At 35.8% G+C, this 26,439-nt stretch overlaps 1 protein-coding gene across 9 annotated transcripts in view; it reads right to left on the reverse strand.

The window, feature by feature from the left end:
- Positions 1–26,439, reverse strand: part of TRDN (triadin) — a 403,216-nt gene that overhangs the window by 61,941 nt on the left and 314,836 nt on the right. For all 9 annotated transcript variants that reach the window (XM_053592195.1, XM_053592194.1, XM_053592192.1 and 6 more), the window contains one exon: positions 333–359. In XM_053592195.1, the coding sequence (XP_053448170.1) occupies positions 333–359 (27 nt within the window). The remainder of the gene's footprint in view (positions 1–332; positions 360–26,439) is intronic.

Here is a 26,439-nt window from a genome sequence, read left to right on the forward strand (position 1 = left end):
ATAGAAAATTAGTATTAATACAAATTTAAGTAAACATCCCTCACTATCAATCACAATAAAAATTATTTCAAGAGAAATTGTAAACATAAGCTAATATTTTTAATGGTAAGGTTTAAAGAAGGTGTTAGTTTAAATTCTGATGTGCAAAGGATGAAGCAACATTTCAGCAGAATGTATCCCCAGAAATATGCTGAGGATAATGGGCACATGGTCTACATGTTAAGCTTTTGGTTTTAAGCAAAATATTCAACATGGAATCAGAGGCATGCATTTTATTTATTTATGCATTTATGTCTAAATTTTTGTGTTTATTTGGCATGCAGATTACGTACGTGGAGGTTTAGGCTTGACTTCTAGACCTAGAAAAGTTTAAAAATTATAAAAGGCTGAGTGGTACAATGCTTATTGGATTGGTACTATTCAGTATGATAAATGAATACATACAGTGCGAGTTGGGTATAGAAACTGACTGTAAGAAACTTGCTGAGGTTCATAATTCGTTTAAAGGCCATCAGAACCTTACTGTTAATAGGCCAGGTGTTGATGAAAAGAAGGACCATCATTTTATTCCAATATACAAATAAGTTAATTAAAAACTAAGGGATTAAAATTATCTGTATTAGAACATATAGCACTGCTATCTTAAACCTAAAAAAAAGATAAGTAGATATAGCTGAATGTTCAGTCCATACTGTCCTAATAAATGGAATTTCTAACTTTAAGTAACAGTTTCAGATAATCTCTTCAAACAGATGATCTTGTTCCTTTTAAATGATTTAATTGATTGCAGTAAAGGCAGTTTACTATCATTCTATTAAATATTGAATTGTGCTTGGAGTAATAAATCTTAAATCTTTTCTGCAACAATTATGTAGCAGTTAGAATTATCCCTGACATCCCCTTGCTCATGATGTTGGAACTCTGTCATTGCCATTAGGAAAATCAGTTTTCTATGTTTTCTACAGTGGAGAACAAGCATGCTTTACACAAGTGATATCAATTTAATATTTACAGACCAAAAAATAAATAAAAGAGAACAATATACCTTCCTACTAATTCTCCTTGATATTTTATTTTGAGATGCACCTAATAAATTATTTGATATACTAACAAATGATTTATAATGCAGTAATAAATCATTATCTAATATATTAATATATTATTTACACTGATATTGACTCTCAAAATAATATTAAGTTTCAGGTTTTATATATGTATCGATAGTCAGAGTTTTAACTGAACTTAGATCTCTACCCATAGTTTACCCTATTAACAATTCTAGTCCAGGAGTCATTAGTGAATAGTGTCTTTTTTTCTCCCTTTTTTTTTTTTTTTTTTTGTGGTTTTTTGGCCGGGGCTGGGTTTGAACCCACCACCTCTGGCATATGGGACCAGTGCCCTACTCCTTGAGCCACAGGCGCCACCCTAGTGAATAGTGTCAATGGAGGGTTTCAAATAATCTCTTTCATAACACATTGCTCTCTAAAGTGATTAATTATTTAACACAGGTTAATAGTGAAATAATTTTATTTAAAATTTTTTCTGATTCACATATCTTTAAATATCTTTAAGATGTTTTTGAAAATTGTCCAATTACTACATTCATTTATTAATGAAGTAGCTTTGCATTTTATTTTTATCTTAAAATTTTTAACCAGCTCGATGATATAATAGAAATATACCAGAAACCAATCAGAATTGCACTAAAGTGTGCATTATGTGGTTGTTTAAAATTTGCATTTTAAAAGTCAAAAAAAAAGATTGTCAAAAACTAATCATAAACTGAACTTTCATGAATTGATTCATAAAATTTATAATTCATTTAATTATATCACAAAAACTACCTCATTATTAGATCTTTTATTAATAGTTCCACCCTAGCTCCCTCCTAATAGAGTTATTATACTTTAATTTTATCAAGACATTTAAGGTGATTATAAAATAGGAATTTTATAAAATTTGTAAATGTAACATTATTTTAGGGATGGACATAAAGACTGGAAACATTTTCCTTAGATAATCTTATCGAGAATATCATTTTAAAATAATCAATTTGGGGGTGGGCAACCTGTTACCTTCTGATTTCAAGACTGGTCTTTCTTAAGCACCAAAAAGGAGGAAATAAAAGCTTCATCTTTCTCTGATGCACCTCTTTTAATGAAAGGATTTCTTCTGTAACATTTGGATGCAGTCAAAAGACCACACTCAAGGATCCAGAAAGCCACAGGTTCCCTACACTTTCATGTGTTACAAAATGTCCATGGGATGTATATGTGTGTGCACGCTTGTGTACATGCACAATGCGTGTCTGTGTTTTCCTACTGAGAAATCCTTGTCAGTCTGGGCACTAGAGCAATGGTCCTCCGAGTTCACCTCCCAGAGCAGTAGCAGTAGCATCACCCATCTGTCAGAAAGGCAGTTTCCTGGACCTCACTCCAGACATACTGAATCAGAATCTCTGGAGACGGGCCTAGTAACTCACTATTTAGTGGCATTCTCAGGAAATTCTAACGACGACTTAGGTGTATGATTTAGTGTCCTGAAGGCATAAAATCACCATTTCACCAAGATACAGTGCATATAATGCTGATTCTTTAGTGATTTGTTAATCAGTGGATAAGAAATACAGAATAAAGACTGCAAAGAGGTCCTAAAAATAAAATCTCTCCAATAAAATATCAACATCCATTAACTCATTTACATTCACAATTTCATAATCTTATATATTCAGTTAAGAGGTTATTGGACAGTTTCTAATCTGAGGAAACTTCACAGGCAAACACATATGCAGATATATGAATGAGTACAGGGCAGGACGTGTCTGTCTACCCCTGTCTAAGCCTATATATTCCCAGAGTTCCATATTTAGGCCGCAGTAGTAACCACAATTGTAGATTGCTTGCTGGAGGAAAATTCTGTAAGACAAAGTTCTCAAACAGCAGCATCTCCCAGGAACTTATAAGAAATGTAGATTCAAACAGTCTAGGTGTACCTGCTGCATGTTGAAATTGGAGAATTATTGTTTGATAACCATAGTCACACTTGTTAACAGTGTTCAGGTAACATAAAGGTCTGACTATTTTTCACAATTCTGAGTCTGAGCTGACTGTATATATCACATTTCAGCAATCAAGGCTTAATTAGAGTCAGAGAGGAAGCTTTCCCTCTACTGAGACATAAATGGATAAAGCTAAAAATAGAAAATGCTTGTGTTGATTGTGATGTGTCAATGTTTCAGCTTGATGACAGTGATATTTTTCAGACATTTGGATTGACATCTATAAGACATATGAAATCAAACTTCTGTAACATAAAAATGTTTATTTTTACAGAAGAAATCAAACAGTAACTTCGATGTTCTTGTAGTGGTAGTAATTGGCTCTGTATCAAGGAATACATTTTAAATAGTAGGTAGCAATATAAAAAGTATGCAAATATGTACATACATTAGTTTTGTTTATTGGAGTATTCTTTCTTTCTTTCTTCCTTTATTTTAGAGACAGAGTCTCACTCTGTTGCCCTTGATAGAGTGCTGTGGCATCACAGCTCACAGCAACCTCCAACTCTTGGGCTTAGGCAATTCTCTGGTCTCAGCCTCCTGAGTAGCTGGGACTACAGGCACCCACCACAATGCCTGGCTATTTTTTGTTGCAGTTTGACCGGGGCTGGGTTCAAACCCACCACCCTCAGTATATGGGGCCAGTGCCCTACTCACTGAGCCACAGGTGCTGCTCAAGTTTTATATTTATATTATGGTTTTTATATTGTCTGTATTTCACAAATTTCTTTGTTTTCAAAGAAAATAAAACATAAAGGTAATATTTTGCATTTCTGTTCCAACATGCATACATTGTTTTTTTAAATAAAGAGGTCAATTTAATTAATTAAAAAGACTAAGAGAAAATAAGTAAAAATGTTCTAAATTATTAGGTTTATGAATAATAAAAGTCATTGTATTTTGAAATTATAGCTATAAAAGCATAGGTTGTTCAAATTTATATAATTTTGAAAGTAACAGATGATCAAAATAATACAATTTTGACATACTACAATCAGAACTGATGCATTGTGTAGTACACTGGGATAGGCAGCAAACAGCTGAATTTGAGTTCTAGTTCTCAGTAGCACACTCATTGGCTATGGAACCTTGACATGGTCATTTAACCTGCTTAGTTCTTGTTCAGAAAGAAAAGAAATGGAGAAAGTTATTAGATAACGTGTAAGATCTCATCCAGTTCTTAAATGATAATTAATTTAAATCTTCAATGCAATTTCTATCAAAATTATAAGGCCATTTTTCACAGAAATAGAAAAAAAAAACCTCTAAGATTTGTATGGAACCAGAAAAGACTTCAAATACCCAAAGCAATCTTGAGAAAAAAGAACAAAGCTGGAGACATTGCATTCCCTGATTTCAAAATATACTATAAAGCTATTGTGATCAAAATATTATGATTCTGGCATAAAAACAAACATATTGACCAATGTAACAGGATAGAAAGTATAGAAACAAACCCATGGATTTATAGTCAATTGATTTTTGACAAAGGTCCCAAGCACATACAAAGAGGAAAAATTTGTTTTAATACATGTTGCTGGGAAAACTGGCTATCTACATGCAAATGAATGAAATTAGTCCCCTTTCCACACCATATACAAAAAGTCAACTCAAAATGGATAAAATAATTAAATGTAAGACTTAAAACTGTAAAGCTAGTAGAGAAAATACAAGCTAAAAACTCTATTGTTCTGGATTCCTTGTATAGGACTCCAAAGCCAAGCAGGAAAGGCAAAAATAGACAAGTGAGTTTTCATGAAACTTAAAGTATTCTCTACAGTAAAAGGAACAGTAAACAAAGTGAAGAGACAACTGCAGAATGGGAGAAAATATTTGCAAAATAAACTTCTGATTGGGGGGTGATATTCAAACATCTTAGCAGCAAGAAAACAAATAACCTGATTTAAAAATGAGCAATGATAGCTCTTATCACAAGGCCCCAAAAACACAAATATTGGCATGGGTGATGGAGAGAGGAACGTTGCTGGTAGGATTGCAAACTAATATAGCTTTTTTGGAAAGAAGATGGAGAATCCTCAAAGATCTATAATTAGAACTTCCATTGATCTCTCAATCCTATTTCTAGATATCTACCCTGAAGAAAAAAAATCATTTTATAATAAGGACATTTCCATTTAAATGTTTATAGTGGCTCAATTCATAATTACAAAGATATGAAAACAATCCAAGTGCCATCTATAAACACATGAGTGGATTAATAAACTGTGGTACACGTATAACATGGAATACTATTCAGCAATGTAAAAAGATGGAGTCCCAGCGTACTACACAATACATGTGATCAATACTATGCTGAAACTAGCAGATCAGTAACTACAGAACCATAGGAGATAAAAACACAATTAAATTCAAGAAACGGGGGCGGGGGTGGAGGAAGAAAAGTGGTTGACAAGTTCCCACCTAATGGGTACAATGCCCAATTATATAGCACACTACCTAGGTGAAGGACTCAACTGAACTCCAGCTTGACCTTACAAATGCAAACAATGCAACTTAATGGAATGTACCCTCATATTAATCCAAAATTTAAAAAAAAGTGAGTCAATGATCTGAACAAATATTTCTCAAAAGAAGACATATAAATGATCAATAGATTTATATATACATATATATATGTACATACACACACACAATAGAATCTCCATAGTTGACCACTTTCCTATATATTGACCATTTCCATAAGTTGATCTAATTTTCATAGACCCAACATGCCCCACATGTGCATATCATACAACAGGCCTGGTTCCTTATGTTGACTACCCCGTATATTGATCAGTTTATTATAATCCCTTAGGTGGTCAACTTACAGAGGTTCTACTGTGTGTGTAAGACATATATAAAGATATTTAACATCTCTAATCATCTGGAAAATGTAAGTTAAAAACACAATGAGATATCATCTCTTGTCTGTTAGAATGACTACTCTTAACAAGACAAGTGATAGGTTTTGTGGAAATGAAGGTATAAGTCAAATCTATCAAGTGTAGAACATAAATATCTTAACACAATAATCAAGTGAATGAGGTGAAAGCTGTGTTAATTAGTTTGATGTAAGCATGTCAAATTGTATAAAAAAATCAACACACTGTACCCCACATATATGGGGGTACAGTGATCTAAAAAAAATTTTTTTTTTAGATCATGATCACTGTACCCCACATATATGGGGTACAGTGATCATGATCTAAAAAAAAAAAATTTCCTTTCAATGATCTATTAATAGTAAATAAATCTCTAAATGTTGAAAAAAAAGAAATCCTTGTATACTATTGATAAGAATGTGAATTAGTACAGGCATTTTTAAAAAAACAGTATGGAGGTTCCTCGAAAAACTAATTACCATATGATCCAGTAATCCCACTTCTGGGAATATCCAAAGAACTAGAAAATCAGTATGTTGAAAAAATAGCTGAACTCCCATGTTTATTTCAGCATTTTTCACAGTAGCCTAGATATGGAAGCAAACTACCAGTCCATCAACAAATGAATGAATAAAGAAATGTGGTATAAAAACACAGTAGAATTCCATACAGCCTTACAAAGGCTTACAAAGAGAGAAAATTCTGATCATTCACAGAATTTGGAATGGATAAAACTATAGGATATCAGGTTAAGTAAAATAAACCAAGTACAGAAAGACAAATATTGTGTGATCTCGTTTATGTGGAATCTAAGGACGCCAGTCTAACAGAAACGGAGGATAGAAGGGGGTTACCAGAGCCTGAAGAGAAGGATTGGGAAAAGGGAGATGTTGGTTAAAGAGTGCAAAGTTTCAGTTAAGACTAGAGGAAGAAGCATTAGTGATCTATTGTACTGCTTAGAGACCACAGTCAATAATAACACATTGAATATTTTCAAATTTCTGAAAAAATACACTTTCATACTAAAAGAATATATTTTCAACATTCTAACACCCAAAATTATAAGTTGGTTAAATGATGAATGTATTAATTAGCTTAACTGAACTTTCTACAATGTATACATAGATCAAAACATTATCTTGTACATATACGCTACAAATACATATGATTATTATTTTCCAAATAAAAATAAATAATTTTTGTAAATAAAAAAGATATATGGATCAAAATTTTAAATTTTTAAAATGTATTCATTTAAATCTCAAGAAAAAGTCATTTAATAAGGAGACACATTTCAGATAATAATCAACCTGAAATATTGCAGCATTAATTCCTACCAGGTTTTTGCTCTTTAGGAAGTGTGTTCACTCAATTTCTGATAGATTTTCTGATTTGAGAGCATATTTAAGTCCAAAAGCATATTAACAAATCTTGTTTTTAAGACCACTGATTCCATTCCAGATACAACTATGCTTGTAACTATTTAGTACAGAACAGAAGTTGGCTGTGTTGTAGATACACATCTCATCCAGAAAGAACCTTATAACAGGTACTTCACCATTTACATTGATTTGAAGATTAATATCTAAATTTTATACCACATAAAATGAATGAGCAAGCCATTTTGGGGAAGTAAGGAAATATCACAAGTTCTTTCATAGTATATAGAAATTATATTACATTTTAATAGAAACCATTATTACTCAGCTACATGTTTTATGAGGCTCTCTAATCTTTTAATTATCAATATTAAAATGGAAAAAGTATAAATGTTAAATATATAAAACACAGTATAAAACTCTGAAAGAAGATCTTAGGTGTGCCATAAACATTTTAAAGATCATTAATTATTTTCAAAAGAAAGTTCAAAGCACATCCTTCATGTCCATCAGCCCCCTTCCTGCCTCCCTGAAGACTAATGACATGCCGAACTGGAAAATACTGTGGCCACGGTCAGTGATCCAGAGCCAGGTGCACAAATGAGGAACAGGACTGATAGCTTTACACTGGAGGTGATGTTGTGCCTGGAGCAAAGAGGAAGCCAATGGACTCGTAAGATTTGGAAACATCTTGAGAGTTTTTGCCTGGGGCCAGGTTTGAACCCGCCACCTCTGGTATATGGGGCCTGCGCCCTACTCTTTTGAGCCACAGGTGCCGCCCTGCCCCTGAATTCTTCATATAAAATCTTTCCCCCGGGGGGTGGGGGGGTGGGCGGAGACAAGATGGCTGACTAAAGGCTCCTGTCCAGAAGGACAGTTAAAGGACAGAAATTTAGCAAGTAACCTGGTGGATTAGAGCTGCACCAAGAGAGAAGGTTGAAGAACGCATATTAACTCTGCTGAGGCGAGCTGCAACCCCAAGGATACAAACAAAAGGTACAAAATCCATCACCAAGAGGATGGGAGTCCCCTCCCCCATGAGAATGGCTCAACATGCCCCACAAACAAATGAGCAGAGTTCAAAAGTCCTCCCACTACACTCCACAGGAGAGACCCTCTAAAAACTGGACCTACCTCCCCTCCTAGGGTGCCAAGGCATTCTCCTGCCAGGCATAAAACTGTATAAAACTGTATATATTCTCTACCTGCAAATCTGAGCTCCCAGCACTCCCCTCCACTCTCACTCTGAGGTCTGAAGCTCTGTCCCCCCAGAAGCCAGATTCTTGGGTGATTTCTCGAGTGGTATGGACAGGGCTTAAACTGCAGCTGGTCAGTGCTGACTCTGTGGCAAGGGAGTGAGGAGAGGCTGATTGTCTGAGAGGAAACCACACCAGAGCAGCGGTGCCCTGAGGCTCAGAGCAACAGCAGTATTTTGGCAACAATAGGGCTCACTCCCGGATATTCTGAAGTAAAATCTCAAATCTCATCAATCAGAAACGACAAAGACGAAATAACAACAGATTCCTCAGAAATTAAAAAAAATCTTTAATGAATATTACAAGAAACTTTATTCTCAGAAATATGAAAATCTGAACAAAATTGACCAATACTTGGAAGCACGTCACCTTCCAAGACTTAGCCAGAATCAAGTGGAAATGTTTAACAGGCCAATATCAAGTTTGGAAATAGCATCAACCATACAAAACCTCCCTAAAAAGAAAAGCCCGGGACCAGATGGCTTCACGTCAGAATTCTACCAAACCTTTAAAGAGGAATTAGTACCTATATTACTCAACCTGTTTCAAAATGTAGGAAAAGAAGGAAGACTACCCAACACATTCTATGAAGCAAACATCACCCTGATCCCCAAACCAGGAAAAGACCCAACAAGAAAAGAAAATTATAGATCAATATCACTAATGAATATAGATGCAAAAATATTCAACAAGATTCTAACAAACAGAATCCAGCAACACATCAAACAAATTATGCATCATGACCAAGTCGGTTTTATCCCAGGGTCTCAAGGCTGGTTCAATATACGTAAATCTATAAGTATAATTCAGCACATAAAGAAATTAAAAAACAAAGACCATATGATTCTCTCAATTGATGCAGAAAAAGCTTTTGATATTATCCAGCATCCCTTCATGATCAGAACACTTAAGAAAATTGGCATAGAAGGGACATTTCTTAAACTGATAGAGGCAAACCCATCTACAGCAAACCCACAGCCAGTATCGTATTGAATGGAGTTAAATTGAAATCATTTCCACTCAGATCAGAAACCAGACAAGGCTGCCCATTGTCTCCACTGCTCTTTAACATTGAAATGGAAGTTTTAGCCACCGCAATTAGGGAAGAAATGGTGATCAAGGGTATCCATATAGGGTCAGAAGAGATCAAACTTTCACTCCTTGCAGATGATATGATTGTATATCTGGAAAACACCAGGGATTCTACTACAAAACTCTTAGAAGTGATCAAGGAATACAGCAGCATCTCAGGTTACATAATCAACATTCATAAATTGGTAGCCTTTATGTATACCAACAATAGTCAAGCTGAAAAAACAGTTAAGGACTCTATTCCATTCACAGTAGTGCCAAAGAAGATGAAATATTTGGGAGTTTATCTAACAAAGGACATGAAAGATCTCTATAAAGAGAACTATGAAACTCTAAGAAAAGAAATAGCCAAAAATATTAACAAATGGAAAAACATACCATGCTCATGACTGGGAAGAATCAACATTGTTAAAATGTCCATACTACCCAAGCAATATACAATTTTAATGCAATCCGTATTAAAGCTCCACTGTCACACTTTAAAGATCTTGAAAAAATAATACTTCATTTTATATGGAATCAGAAAAAATTTGAATAGCCAAGACATTACTCAGAAATCAAAACAAAACAGGAGGAATCACGCTACCAGACCTCAGACTATACTATAAATCGATACTGATCAAAACAGCATGGTACTGGCACAAAAACAGAGAAGAGGATGTCTGGAACAGAATAGAGAAACAAGAGATGAATCCAGCTACTTACCGTTATTTGATCTTTGACAAGCCAATTAAAAACATTCAGTGGGGAAAAGATTCCCTATTTAACAAATGGTGCTGGGTGAACTGGCTGGCAACCTGTAGAAGACTGAAACTGGACCCACACCTTTCACCATTAACTAAGATAGACTCTCACTGGATTAAAGATTTAAACTTAAGACATGAAACTATACATAATACTAGAAGAGAGTGCAGGGAAAACCCTTGAAGAAATTGGTCTGAGCAAGTATTTTATGAGGAGGACCCCTTGGGCAATTGAAGCAGCTTCAAAAATACACTACTGGGACCTTATCAAACTAAAAAGCTTCTGCACAGCCAAGAACACAGTAAGTAAAGCAAGCAAACAGCCCTCAGAATGGGAGAAGATATTTGCAGGTTATGTCTCTGACAAAGGCTTAATAAACAGAATCCACAGAGAACTCAAGTGTATAAGCAAGAAAAGAACAAATGATCCCATCACAGGCTGGGCAAAGGACTTGAAGAGAAACTTCTCTGAAGAAGACAGGCGCACGGCCTACAGACATATGAAAAATGCTCATCATCCTTAATCATCAGAGAAGTGCAAATCAAAACTACTTTGAGATATCATCTAACTCCAGTAAGATTAGCCCATATCACAAAATCCCAAGACCAGAGATGTTGATGTGGATTTGGAGAAAAGGGAACACTTCTACACTGCTGGTGGGAATGCAATTAATACATTCCTTTTGGAAAGATGTTTGGAGAACACTTAGAGACCTAAAAATAGATCTGCCATTCAATCCTATAATTCCTCTACTAGGTATATACCCAGAAGACCAAAAATCACATTATAACAAAGATACTTGTACCAAAATGTTCATTGCAGCCCAATTCACAATCGCTAAGTCATGGAAAAAGCCCAAGTGCCCATCAATACACAAATGGATTAATAAATTGTGGTATATGTACACCATGGAATATTATGCAGCTTTAAAGAAAGATGGAGACTTTACCTCTTTCATGTTTACATGGATGGAGCTGGAACATATTCTACTTAGTAAAGTATCTCAAGAATGGAAGAAAAAGTATCCAGGTACTCAGCCCTACTATGAAACTAATTTATGGCTTTCACATGAAAGCTATAACTCAGTTATAACCTAAGAATAGGGGGAAGAGAGAAAGGGAAGGGAGGGAGGGGGGAGGGAGGAGGGGGGCAAAGGGAGGGCAATTGGTGGGATTACACCTGCGGTGCATCTTACAAGGGTATATGTGTAACTTAGTAAATGTAGAATGTAAATGTCTTAACACAATAACTAAGAAAATGCCAGGAAGGCTATGTTAACCAGTGTGATGAAAATGTGTCAAACGGTCTATAAAACCAGTGTATGGTGCCCCATGATCGCATTAATGTACACAGCTATGATTTAATAATAAAAAAATTAAAAAACTCTTAAAGGAAATACTTTCTGATCTGTATATGAATTTGAGTAAATGAATGTTCTTTTTCTTTTTCCTGTACAGATATTCTCATACAGAGGCATTCTCATTTATCTGATTTAATGTTAAAAGTTTCTTGATTGCAATAATTATATATTTTTATTTAATTGCAGAAATATATTTCTAGAAATTTAATGGAAAATTACATGAGCATTATTATTATTTAGACACTGCTGAAAATCAGGCATTGAAATTATAATGCTTTAAAATTGCCCTTTAGTCTTCTAAGAGCCATTGGGTAAGAAAGAATTGCCTTTATCAATTAGAATTGAATTATTGGAGGAATTTTTATTTATGTTAAGATAGAAATGTGGTCTTATAGATAAGAAGTAACAATAACAGCAACAAGAAGTAATAACTCATGGCATCAATTATTTTTTAAGCAGCGATATTTGGCAATAAGATAGTGTTTCGAACTAAAATCTGTTGTATTAAGGCCTGTGGCTGATGTGACTTCTTCCTCCTTATTAGCTATGCATTATATTAAATTTTCTAGGTATCCATAATTTCGTTAAGTTTCTAGGACTTTTTTTTACTTGTTATTCAAAGATCCTACGTTGACTATTCAGTTCTCACAATCTGTCTCAGACAATTATCTTATGTTTGTCTCAAATGTGTGGTGAGAGACCCTCACCTGTAGGTCTTGCCCCTTGATGTTCAAAGGCATTTAAAGTGATGTTGAAGAGACTGTGTAGCCACAAATGCTTTGTTTGCACCATGACCGAGCAGGAGAGATTAGAGGAAGTTAATAGAGAATCAATAGAGAAACAGAAGTGAGGAATCAGAAACATTACTTTGAAACTCTTAAAATTTATATAGCACTTGTTGCATCAAGATCATGCCATGATTATTTGATTATTCAATTATTTATTCAGCAAGCATTGAAACAGCATTAGTACATACTAAGCACTTTAGTCACCCAAGAATATTTAGCCTATCAGGCTTACCTATTAATTAAAACGCTCCCCTCCCTTTCCCCCTTCCCCCTATTCTTAGGTTATAACTGGGTTATAGCTTTCATGTGAAAGCCATAAATTAGGATGAGTTTAATTACAGTTGCAGACATAGAGATGAGATTTAGTTGAAATGTTGTACTAGATACAATTCCTTCAGAGGGCATGGAAAACAGTATCATTTCCAAATATCATACATATCCTTTGAAATGATGGGAAAGGATAGAATACAACTGGACAAATGCACCTATTCTACTACTGGTATGAACTATTCTACCAGTAGTACTATAGTAGTGCTACTATTCTACCAGTAGTATGAACTATTCTACCAGTAGTACTATAGTAGTACTACTATTCTACCAGTAGTATGAACTATTCTACCAGCACTACTATAGTAGTGCTACTATTCTACCAGTAGTATGAACTGTTCTACCAGCAGTACTATAGTAGTACTACTATTCTACCAGTAGTAGAATAGGTGCATTTCTACTACTACTACTCACATATCTAACTTTATAAAGGAACGCGGATATACCTCAGGAAATGCAAACAACCAAACATGCTTCACATCATGAGAAATGATACTGCATTCCACCTACTGGTCCAGGAGGTTAGATGGCATCCAAGGTTCCTCTCCATGCAGATTCCTCTCCATGCCCTCCTGTTCAAGTGCCCTGAATCCTGCTGATTCTGTTTTCTAAATATATCTTTAGTATCCTTTCACCTGTCCATTTCATCCTCAGTTTCTGCCTTCATTATAGCCTCAAATATATCATTTCCACCCCCCTGTTTTATTCTCATCTTGCTTCCTTTTCCCCTTTTGGTCACCTCTCACCATTCCATGCTCATGGATCAGGACTCAGCTCAGCCTTTCCCTCTGTGGAAGGAAGCTTTTCCCAGTCTCCTTCCAGGATGGGGTATAGGCACCTATTTTGTCCTCTCAGCATCCTGTATAAAGCCATCACCCCATACGCTGCACTTATTTGCAATAATTTATAATTATTTACACATTTGTCTCTGCCAAATAAATTGTGAAATTCACTTGGCAGAGACTGAAGCTATCATCTTTGTATTTTTAGCACTTGCTCATTGTCACACATAATCAACAATAATTGTCTTTAACGAACAAGTGACAACACCATGTGAAATGGAAGATTGCTCTGTTGGGAAATGTGCAAATGAATCATCAAAGATGCTGTTAAAATATTTGGAAGGAGTTGTAAAAAAAGAAAGCCCTTTTAACTCTGCAGCCCTTCACTATATCATTAACAAAAATCTTACTTTATTTCTCTACACAGAAGATTTTTCAAAATCATGTAGTGTCGCCTTGCTTTGAATCATTTAAAGGAAAATGTGTGGATGTTGGTACGTGAGATTTCTCACTAATGTTATTTATAACTATTTCACCAAAGACAAGGGGAAAACTACATCATATACATGGTTATTGAGCAGTTTGGATATGGATAGAAAATGCACTGGAGATAATTTTTTATTGATGAGTACTATCTGGCACAGCAGGTTTTAATTAGTAATATGTACTAAGCCTTATCACCCTAAACACTTCCCTATCCTTCTCTGATACTTAAATGGGTCTGGGGGGGGGAATGAGGCAATAAGAAATGAACCCCTACCATGATGTAAGATCTATCAGACTCAATTCTTTTTTTCTTTTTTTGTTGAAGAATCATTGAGGGTACAAAGAACCAGGTTACACTGCTTGCTTTTCTTAGGTCCCTCTTATAATTGTGTCAAGACAGATGAAAATCCTACAAACATATGAAAAAATAGTCGTCATCCCTAATGATCAGAGAAATGCCAACCAAAACCACCCTAAGATGCTTTGTATTATTATGTTATCTGAGATGCATATGGAAAAAAAAGAGAGGCATCTGAAACATTTTCCTTTGGAATATGATTCAATTATTAAATATTAACCTTCCTTCAAGCATCTCAGAAGTGTGAGCTACTTCATCACAGGCTTGAGAAATATTTCCATGTATGAAAATTAATCTGTTAATCCACAAAATTGAAAAACAAAACAAAATTGAGCTAAGAGCATTATTTTAAATGCTAGATAATATGTTTAGAATTCAAAATGGTATATAAGTATTTGTAGTTGGGAGAAGAAAGGGAGGTGATTGAGAATAAGTTCAAAAAATTAATGAAATTATCGTAATTTAGTACGGCAAAGAAGATATAAATTGAGCAACCTGTTTATATGGGGGAAAGTCGATTCTTTTTAAATTTGTAATACTCTAACAGAATAGCTCACAAATTAGCCTGCAAATAGGAAGCTTTATAACAAGGGTTGACAGTAAAGCTTCTAAAATCTTCTGAGTTTTTCTTTTAATTGGGAAGTACCACATATCAACTTTTCCTATGTCAAGCAATAAAGCTTTCCGTAGTATTGCTTTTACCATCCTGAAAGTTCTCAATTCAAATTCTATTACTACCACCTTCCTGAGTTAGGTTTTAGATTTTGTTGAAATTGGGAAAGAGGATTTTCAATACAATTTTTTAAAAAGAACAAAAGAGAACACTTTTTTTTTATTTTCATAAACTATATGTGCAAGAAAATCGGTCTGAGGAAAGATTGAAAACCAAAAGTTATAATTTTTGGAGGAGTCTAAAGTACATACTATTGAAGAAATCTCAAGATAACTATCTGAACAGTGGTACATAACATTCTATTTACAGTAATGCATAAGTAGTAATTTTTACGGAAAATGCCTTTATCTTCCTTTTTTCTCTTAATAAACATGAATTGGATATTTTCCCGAGACTCACAGAGCTTGCATTCCTCTGAGATTTTAAACTAGCTGAGAAAAATTGTACTTGTCATAGACTGGTTCAGAAGCTACTAATGAGATTGTACTTGATTGACTGAATTGGCTAAGAAATCCTTCCTTTCTTAACTCCTAACCTGTACAAGATAAATTGGATCAGAAAAAAACTTCCAAGACTATAGCAGTCAACTCATATAAAATTAAAATTGCTTTTATTTTTGTAAGCCAAATGGCCAACAATTGTGTACTGCTTGGTTTTGAAAGATGTACCAAATTATAATTCTACAAAATTTTACAATAATTCTACAATAATTTATAGCTAACATCTTACATATTTATTTTGTAACTCAAACTACTGTAAGCATTTTAAAAGAAGTATCTTAACATTTATAGTAATCACCATGAAATCAATTTCTCCATTTAGCAGATTAAGAAACACACTTCTGGGTCTACTTTACAACATAACTGAACTCTTAGTACATTTGTTCATTCAAAGATAATTATTGAGTTCTTGCTACCTGCCAGGAACTGTTCTAGGCACAGGAAATAAATAAACCAACAAAAACCTCTGCCCTAAGGAACAAAGAGTCTGCCGTGGTCATTTGTTATTAATCTCATCCAGCTACATTGTCTAAAGCTTAACTTTAGGCTTTCAATTCAAAATAGCCCATAATTCCAATATTTGCTGCTGTTGGTGTCCATTCCCACCCAATCCCACCATTTGTCTCTGATTATATTATTCTGAGAGTAGAATAGTGTTTTGTTTTGTTTTTCCAAAGATTTGTTTTTTTCATTACAGAACATTAGGGGGTACATACGCTTTGTATACATACCTGATTTTCACAAATTGAGTCACTATAGGCATACCCCCCCACCCAGATTGCTTTTTTAAAGTCCTCTTTTGTGTAGTAAATTATCAGGATATGTTTCCAAGAAGAGGATACATGACTTCCAAGCTTACTCTGAAGACAACGACAGCTTGTAACATTACCAGTCTTTCTCTCACCTCCTTAGAAATCAAGTTGACTATTTGGATGTGGCCACTGATAAATTGAAAGAAGCCAAATCATCCCATCTCTGAACCTGGAATCCTGGAGATGCTCTTTGAGAGTGCACCAGTGCAATCTCGCCTATAACTGGACCAAAATAATGACCTCCAGGTCAATTGATGATTTGACATTATGAGATCGAATTGCACATGTATGTGAATGAATGCTCCTGATGAGGACACTAGCTATTTTCCATTTTCTGGGATTTGGCATCAAAGGTACTCAATAAATGCCCTGAACTATTATGGTTAAAATCATTCCAACTATCTCAATATATTGTAAGTCTTCTTGTAATAAATCTCTCTCAGTAGATTTTAATGGAAAAATACCTGGTGGCTATTCAATGAATACTCATCAATGATAGAAATGCCTGCTGGTTCATAAACAGAAATTTTACAGAGCTGTCTGTAAGTATACTTACGTAGCATTTATCAGCACGGTTACTCATATGTTGTCATGTTTATTCCTTAATTGAATTATCTTTGCTCTCCGCTTCCCCCCAACGTTTTAAGTAAATAAATGTAAGACATCATTCCTCACAGTGTATTCAGCTGAACACAGCTATTGAGTTACAGAAGAGACACCATGGTGCAATAAATGGGAGAAACACTGGGTGAAATAAAGCTAAATTTGTTTACTATTAGACTTCCCTAATATGTATGTATTTCTAATGACCCCTAGGGCTTTCATCAAACTTATTCAGGCTCAAAAACCTTTCCCATATGAATAATGAAAATTAGTCTTCTATGTAATGTGCTGGGAAATGCAAGTGTAAGAAATACCTTACTACCACTGCAGAAACATCCCCTCCCCTGCCGACAATAATGTTACTGATTCATACTCTTAGTGGAACTATATAAATTTGTATGGCTTATAAAGGAAGAAGGGTTTAATGCAAGGTTTTAAAATTACAAGTGGCATACCAGTCTTTTACAAAGACTCTAACCCTGCAAATTTGAAAATTTAGTTGCTTTTATATCAGTTCAACAAACTGGGAATGATTTAAACCACACATTCTCTTATCTAGAACACTTTTCACTCTAGTATGATGTTTTCTGAACTAAATTTCCTTTCCTTTCCCTTTCATAGAAAGATTTTGAAATAGTAGCCTACAGTGTATACTTTCTGGCCCCAATTCCCAACTGAATGCCTCAAACTGTGGGAATTTGATTTTTTTTTCATTGTGCTCCAATAAAACTGCTCCTCAAAACGTGAATGACTCTGTATTCCAATGAATACATTTCAGTTATTATCTTACTGTAAATTTCTGCTACATTTAACACTTTGAGAGCGTCCTCCTCTTAAAATTCTTTCTTTTCTGGTTTCTGAGGCAGTATCTTACTTTAAGACAATATCCTTCTTGCTTTGCTCACTCTTTCTTTCGTTCCATTCTTTTTCCTCCCCCTCCCCCTTCTTTCCTTCTTCCTTTCCTCCCTTGCTCCCTCCCTCTCTCCCTTCCATCATTCCTTCCTTCTTTCCTTCCTTTGGTTTAACTTAATGTCTCTTTCTCACCCATCTTCTTCTTGAATATTAATGTCTTTATGTGTCACTTCCTCAGTCCCTGGCTCTTCTCCCTCTTCACACTCCTGATGGGAGATGCCAACAGCTCATCATTTTAGCCAGCACATCCACACTAAGATCCTCCACACCCACATCTATGTTTTCTCCCCAGGTCTCTGACAAACATACCCAAGCTCACACCCCATGGGTACGGTTCACTCAATATGTCTCTCCCCTACCTCCACCCTGGCTGGATTACAAGTTCTAAGAGAACAGGAGCTTAATTGTCTTTGTTAATATAGGTTTGTACTTACCATATAGCCTAACATACAGTAACTACTCGACAAAAACTCGTGGAATAAATATGCCAAAATTTTACAAAATAATATCATATTTTTCTAAATCTACCACGTTTTTCTGGAATCTCCAATTTCAATAAATAATAGCTGTTCACATTCTGTTCCAAGACAAAAACCTGGGAATACTCATAGATTTTCCTGAGCCACCATCTTCCTAATTTTAGCCATATTTATATTATTTTTATGACATGTCTCTTTATTTGCTTCCTACTAATGTTTTATAAAGATCTTCCAGTGTCTCTCCAGGTATCAGTGAGATAGTCTTACCTTCCCAGAAAACTGGTTTTCCTGAAACTATTAAAATGCTCTTAATTTCCAATCTTTGTGTTCAATCAAAATGAGCAATTCGAAATTCTCATTCTGCTTAAACACATTTCATTGTTCCAAATTTCCCTTAGGAAAAAGGAAACGACCTTTCCCAGGGAAGTAATAGCATCTTACTGCTATTCTCTCTGACCCCACCTACTCCCGTCTTCTACTCTCTCCTTGAGTTTTGCTGAGGTCCTTGCAGCTCCCAGTGCCCCCACTGAGCCCACCACCAGCTGCAGCTTCTGGGAATCACTCTGCTGGGTATGGTCTGCCCAGACTTCCCTTATCTGGATAAGGTTTGCTCATCCTTTGAAATAATTTTCTGTATCCTGTCCTTGGGCATTTTTCTCTTAAGATACAAGCTAGATACAAGCTCTCTACAAGCTTAAGATACAAGCTCTCTATGTTTACAGAGCACACTGCACATTTTCCACTTGTTTGTTTTATTTTATTTTTTTATTGATATTAACTCTTCAATGATTTTTGTCTTGATACAGTATATTTCTGGAAAATTAAAGTTATTCCTCTTTTATGTCCCTAAAACCTAGAAAAGTATCTCATACATAGAATGAAGGCAATGATATATACATATATGTCTTATCTATTAATATTTCCTATTCTCTTGCAGGGCCACTATGGTAACTTTTAAATGGTTATTGTGATATATTTATTCCACTGATGACAGTCATAAATGGAATGAAGTAATTGACTAAAAATAAGCTCCTTAATGAGCCAGAGATACTCTAGTGACGGACAAGTACACGTATCAGAGCATACTCTTTTTCTTTGACAAAGTTATTCACCTATTATGACAAATTTTTAGCCATTTGGTAAAATATAAAGATAGTTTGCCCTTGATATGTATGTTCTTCTGGCTAAATATGGGTTTATTTATTTCTTTAAACTCAAATGAAAACACAGGTAAGCCCAGTTCCCCTTTGCAGACAATGTGTCAGGAGAAAGAATTCTTTTCCTTAGTCATTTTTACGATGAACAAAGTCCAGAAGTCACCCTCAGTGAGAGTGGATGGACGATGCCAACCAGCGCTGGGAGAATGTGTGGACCTCTCCGTTAGGAAGCAATCAGACAGTGTCCTGGTGCATGTTCCTTTAAGGGGACAAGGGATGAAGCTACAAAAACACTGAACAGGACCAAGCAGGCCCATGTTGATTTAGGCACATTGGTGGCAAGAGAGAAGCTTGCTCTTTTTCTTCCTGGGTGATAAGGACCCAGGAATACTTTGGTTTAACTTAATATCTCTTTCTCACCCATCTTCTTCTTGAATATTAATGTCTTTATGTGTCACTTCCTCAGTCCCTGGCTCTTCTCCCTCTTCACACTCCTGATTGGAGATGCCAATAGCTCATTATTTTAGCCAGCACATCCACACTAAGATCGTCCACACCCACATCTATACTTTACCAAAAGTATCTAATACATAGAATGAATGCAATAATATATACATACAGATAATATATGTCTTATATATTAATATTTCTTAACGTCTACTAATTCTTTTTTTTTTTTTTTAACGGCAGCAGGTGTGGCCTCTGACCACAACTCTGGACAGTAGTGTGTCTACTAATTCTTAAGCAATGCTTCTCAAAATCTAATGAGCATATGAATGACTTAGGGATCTTGTTAAAATGAAGATTCTTACTCAGCTGTTTTGATGGGACCGAAGATTCTCTACTTCCAAAATGCAAGCAAGTAATACTAATGTGGTTTTATAGAACACACTTTAAACAGTAAGGGTATAGAAAATGGCCTTTTTTTTTTTTTTTTTTTTGTAGAGACAGAGTCTCACTTTATGGCCCTCAGTAGAGTGCCGTGGCCTCACACAGCTCACAGCAACCTCCAACTCCTGGGCTTAAGCGATTCTCTTGCCTCAGCCTCCCGAGTAGCTGGGACTACAGGCGCCCGCCACAACGTCCGGCTATTTTTTGGTTGCAGTTTGGCCGGGGCCGGGTTTGAACCCGCCACCCTTGGCATATGGGGCCGGCGCCCTACCGACTGAGCCACAGGCGCCGCCCCAGAAAATGGCCTTTTATATTTTTTCTGTTTTCCCATTTTTACAGGCATTTTTACTTCTATTACATAGTAGTACATAATTGCAACAGTAAGTCGGATAGATTGGCATGAAATGCACTGTCTGGAACTGATTTTAAAGAATCTGAGACCTAGACATGAAGTGACTTGATGTAAACAACACCGTCTCCACTGTTTCAGAGCTCCTCCCTGCAAGCTAACCATCTTGTCATCATATCAGTTCATCTCTTACACACAGAAAACTGCCGCTGCATGCCTTATACCGTACAGCCAAGAAACACGTCAAAAGGAAATTAAAAAATAAATCATTAACCAATGATTGCTTTTCCTTAAGGATAATGTTGTTGACCTGCTGTGGCTATATTGTTTTTGAGTGATTTCTCTTAGAAATTAAAGACCTGGGCCAGGCACGATGGCTCATGCCTATAATCCTAGCACTCTGGAAGCCCGAGGTGGGTGGATTGCCTGAGTTCACAAGTTCGAGACCCTGTCTCTAAAAATAGCTTGGCATTGTAGCAGGCACCTATAGTCCCAGCTACTTGCAAAGCTGAGGCAAGAGAATTCCTTGAGTCCAAGAGTTTGAAATTGCTGTGAAAGGCAAGAGAATTGCTTGAACCCAAGAGTTTGAGATTGCTATGTGCTATGACACCCTGACATGCTACCAAGGGTGACAAAGTGAGACTCTTTCCAAAAAGAAAGAGAGAGAGAGAGAATAAGAGATATTTATTTAAACCATTTAAATGCAAAAGTACTTTGTTTTTCAAATGTTGGAATGGAAAATGTCTTTGTGATAAAAGTACTAAATTCATAACCTCAGTAAACTAACCATTTAGAACCTTAGCTAATTGGAGAGAAAAGAAATGTAGTTTTAAAGCTCGGAGAATTTTGTGCATGAATAGTAGTTTTCTATATATAGGAAAAAGAAATTACTGCTAATTAGTTTTGCAAGTCTTTTTTTATTTTCTTTTTAAAGTTTTTTTTTAACTTTATTGAGCTATACTTGACAAATAAAAAGAGTATATATTTAAGGTGCACAACGTGACGCTTGGGTATACATACACATTGTGAGATGCTGACCAATATCAGACTAATTAGAAAATCCACCACTTCATATATTTTTGATTTTTTGTTGTGGTTGAGAGCGCAAGATTAACTTTCTCAGGAAATTTCAAATATATACTACAGTTACTATGTTTACTGTCTTAGCTTACTCTGGCTGCTATAACTAAATAAATACCTTACGCTGGGTAGCTTGTAAACAACACACATTTATTTTTCTCAGTTTTGAAGACTGAAAAGTCCAAGAACAAGGTGCTGTTGGATTTGTTGTCTTGTGAGGGCGCTCTGGCGCCTTCTTGCTATGTCTCCCTGTGATGGAGGAGTGGAGGGAACAGGCAGTTCTTTCACATCTCCTTTATAAGAGCTCTGATCCCAGGTAGTTTTTGTTTTTTGTTTTTTGTTTTTTTAATAAGGATAATAATCACCTCCTAAAGGTTCCAGCTCCTAACACCATCACATTGTTAATTAGGTTTTCAACATGGGAATTTTGAAGAAGACGCAAACATTCAAACCACAGTAGTCACCAGTCCAGTATTGAGATTATTTCCACTTTTTTTCTAGAAAGTAAAACAAAACCAAGAGCTCCTGGCTAACTCACTTAATATCAAATAAGAGAGCTCATAGGGTTTCTTTCTTTTTTTTTTTTTTTTTTTGCAGTTTTTTGGCCGGAGCTGGGTTTGAACCCACCACCACTTGGCATATGAGGCCAGCACCCTACTCCTTGAGCCACAGTGGGTTTCTTAAGAATTGTCTGAACTGAGTTGTGTTCTGTAAAACTGATCAGTTTGGAAGGCACCTGGTGCCCTGCTTTACATGTCACCCACATGCTATTGTTTAATATTAGACTTACGCATTTTACTGCACACTATTGATTGGTGTCTTTTGCACAGTTAGCAGTAAATAAAAACCAACATTTTTTTTAAAAAATCTAGAATTTCTTCATCTAGTGTAATTGGACCTTCACATCCTTTGACCAACAGTCCCCTAGCCACTTGCAACAACATAGATGAACCTAAAGAACACGATTCTCAGTGAATTAAGCCAATCACAGAAAACCAAATACTGCCCGATCCCACTTACATGTCTAATCGAAAAGTCTTTTGTTTTTTTTTTAACTTTCTGAAAATAATACCTAGCTATTCTCCAACTACCTGATGAAATGCATGTCATATTTGACACCATTTTCTTTCTTTATTTTTTCTTTTTTTGGACAGAGTCTCACTATGTTGCCCTCAGTAGAGTGCTGTGACATCACAGCTCACAGCAACCTCCAATCTGGGGCTTAAGAGATTCTCTTGCCTCAGCCTCCCAAGTAGCTAGGACTACAGGTGCCCACCACAACGCCCAGCTATTTTTTTTTTTTTTTTGCAGGTGTCATTGTTGTTTAGATGGCCCACGCTGAATTCGAAGCCACCAGCCTCAGTGTCTGTGGCTGGCACCATAATCACTGTGCTTCGGGCACCGAGCCATGCCACCATTTTTATTAAGAGGAAAAAACAATATGCCATGTTAAAAATGAATGATTTTTGTAATATTTCTGCAGCATTTTAAAACATAATCATCTGGGGTGGCGCCTGTGGCTCAGTGAGTAGGGTGCCGGCCCCATATACCGAGGGTGGCGGGTTCAAATGCAGCCCAGCCAAACTGCAACAAAAAAATAGCCGGGGCGTTGTGGCGGGGGCCTGTAGTCCCAGCTGCTCGGGAGGCTGAGGCAAGAGAATCACATAAGCCCAAGAGCTGGAAGTTGCTGTGAGCCGTGTGACGCCACGGCACTCTACCGAGGGCAGTAAAGTGAGACTCTGTCTCTACAAAAAAAAAAAAAAAATAATCATCTTTTGCTGTTGTTTCATTTTTAACAGTTGTGGGTTAAATGGTTTTCCCAAACAAAGGATGTTTTCTTTTTGTGACCTGGTAGAAGAGATAAACATTGTCAAATACTATATGCCATAATATAAGGCAAGAAAACTATCCCTTGGATGTGACAACAAACATGTTAATTGGTCACTTTCATAGGGGAGGTTTTAGGAGAAAAGATCACCAAGCAGCACAGCCCTCTCAGATAGACTCAGCTTTAATTGAATCTACATTTTCATTATTCCCTCAAAGCTCTGGGGAAATTTTTTCTTCTTAATTAAAGTAATTCCCCCCACCTGGAGTATGTGTCCCAGCACTTCTTGTATCGGGACAGCTCTTTCTTAATTAATATGTGCCTCTGTGGATTTCTGTGGATTTCTTGTTCCTCCTCTTCCTAGAACACTCCACTCTATCATAAATATGAAAGCAATAATGGTATTTCATTGAGTCCATGCCCTGGAATGTAATTTTTTGCTTTTTTTTTTTTCACAACAAAGTCCTGGGAAATGTAGGATGTGCTCTGCTTCACTTATTTTTGATAAATTCCTTTCTTAATTACCATAAACTAATTTCTGCTTTCACCACTCCACTGAAAATGTCCGAACAGTCACAGAATGATTTTTTATTTATTTACTTATTTTTTTGTCAAATGTAATAACTTTTTCTGAGCCATCATACCCCTTGACCTTTCAGAGACGTTGGCACTGACTGGTGACATTTCCACTTTTCCCCGCGTCTCCACTCTGAGAGGCTGGTGCACACAATGCCACCTAACCTTCCTGCTAACACACTTCCCTCCTCTTCATCGGTTCTTTTACTGCTCCAAGAAACTGTCCTCAGTTCCCTTTTCTATCCATGCTCAATCTTTTTTAGAAGAACTCCTGCTCTTTTTAGTCTTCTAAATCTTTCAGCTCATGAAAGCAAAACCCAGTCTAGGTATTCAAAGTGAATGTTCCCCATCTCCAAGTGTGTACAGAGTATCTCTCTGTAGCAGCCCCACATCACCACCCACCTGGATTCCCTTTGCAACCTCCAGGTTTAGTCGCCTTCTACAACCTCTTATGCTCGTGACCTTGGAATTATATGTAACTAGCATTATCAGTGTCTATTCTTTTCCTGTGAAATAGCTTGACAATTATAAAAGCAATACAGAGAGAATGATTGGGTTTTTATAGCATATGCATTCATATGCTGCAGGAATATGTTACAAAATTTCATTAATATTTTTCAATAGTTTTCAAGGTTGTGTAATTGTTTAATATAGAAAGCAATTCAACACTGAACATTAGTCAGAAGTCTAAATTATTTTGAAAGTAAACAGTTAATGAATATAATATAAACATTCCAAGGTCATTGCTTCCTGTCTACTACACCTTTCTATTGCTCCTATTCTTATAACACCTACCATATCATAAAATGATTTTTGTTCAAATCTTTGATTCTAATTTATTTCTATAGAATTTCACTCTGCATACTATTATGAGACTAACAAGATGACTTTCCATTTATTCATGTCCTCAAGAATCCAAATTTCACTTTATCCTTCTAATCTCCATTCCTGTATTTCAAGAACCCTCTCACTGTGAATCCCTGTAACTCACTCTGGTCACGTGGTTCATGGAATCTCATTAGGTCTTTGGTCCTCTTCTCACCTTCTCCTGCTAATGTACTAATTCCTGCCTCTGGGGTAGCGCTAAAGAGAGTTACCATTTATCAAAGCTGAACCAACTGGCAAAAATCACCTCTATTTTATATATCAAAGTTGCTGGTTGAGTATGATTGCCTTCATTCAATAGTTAAGGAAATTGCTGCTCAGAAACATTAAGTCATTTAAGTCAAGCTGCACCTGTGACAAGTGTCAAAGATGATTAAATTCATTTCTTCCTAGTATAACTCTGACTCAGCTCCTGTTTCTGCTGTCTCAGCTACTCTTATATAGTGGATCTATGAACAACATAGGCTTAAAACATGGGTTTAATTACATATGGATTGTTTTTCAAGAAATAGATTGAAAAAATCTGGGGACATTTACAACAATTTGAAAAAATTTGTCAGATGAACTGCGTGGCCTTTGTCATAAATGCAAAAAAAATGTATATAACTTCTAGTCCATTTTATCATTTACTATCAGAAAATGTACACTACACAAATCAATTATTCAAAAGTTAAAATATTTTGAAACTTTTTCACTTCTACACAAACGTAGCACTATTCAGAGTCAAAAAACTGTAAACAAACATTAAGAGGCAGTATTAAATCAAAATTACTTAAAATTAACTGTAGTAACATTGGAGTATTCTATAGGCATGTTCTGTTGCTCTTGTGGTGAGCTCCAGTGCTATATCTATTTAAAATGCCATGTGACACTAATCCTCTCTGTATGAGCAGTTCATCTCTCCAATAAATTGTGTATCATTGTTAAAAGTGTTTTCCACATGTTCTCATGTTTTTAAAAAACCATGCTTAGTGCAATGCTGTTTGAATAACACAATGAGATCCATACAAAGTGCCACTAGCACTATTGGAGTGCTCCCAAGAAGCAGAAAATTTTGTAACCATTACAAGAAATAGTTGAATTGTTTGGTATGTACTATAGATTAAAATCTGCAGCTGTGGTTACCTAACATTTCAAGAAAAATGAATCCAGCATGAAGATAATTGCAGAAAAAGATAACAA

The sequence above is a fragment of the Nycticebus coucang genome, chromosome 5, assembly GCF_027406575.1.
Source record: "Nycticebus coucang isolate mNycCou1 chromosome 5, mNycCou1.pri, whole genome shotgun sequence".
In the NCBI taxonomy this organism is placed as follows: domain Eukaryota; kingdom Metazoa; phylum Chordata; class Mammalia; order Primates; family Lorisidae; genus Nycticebus; species Nycticebus coucang.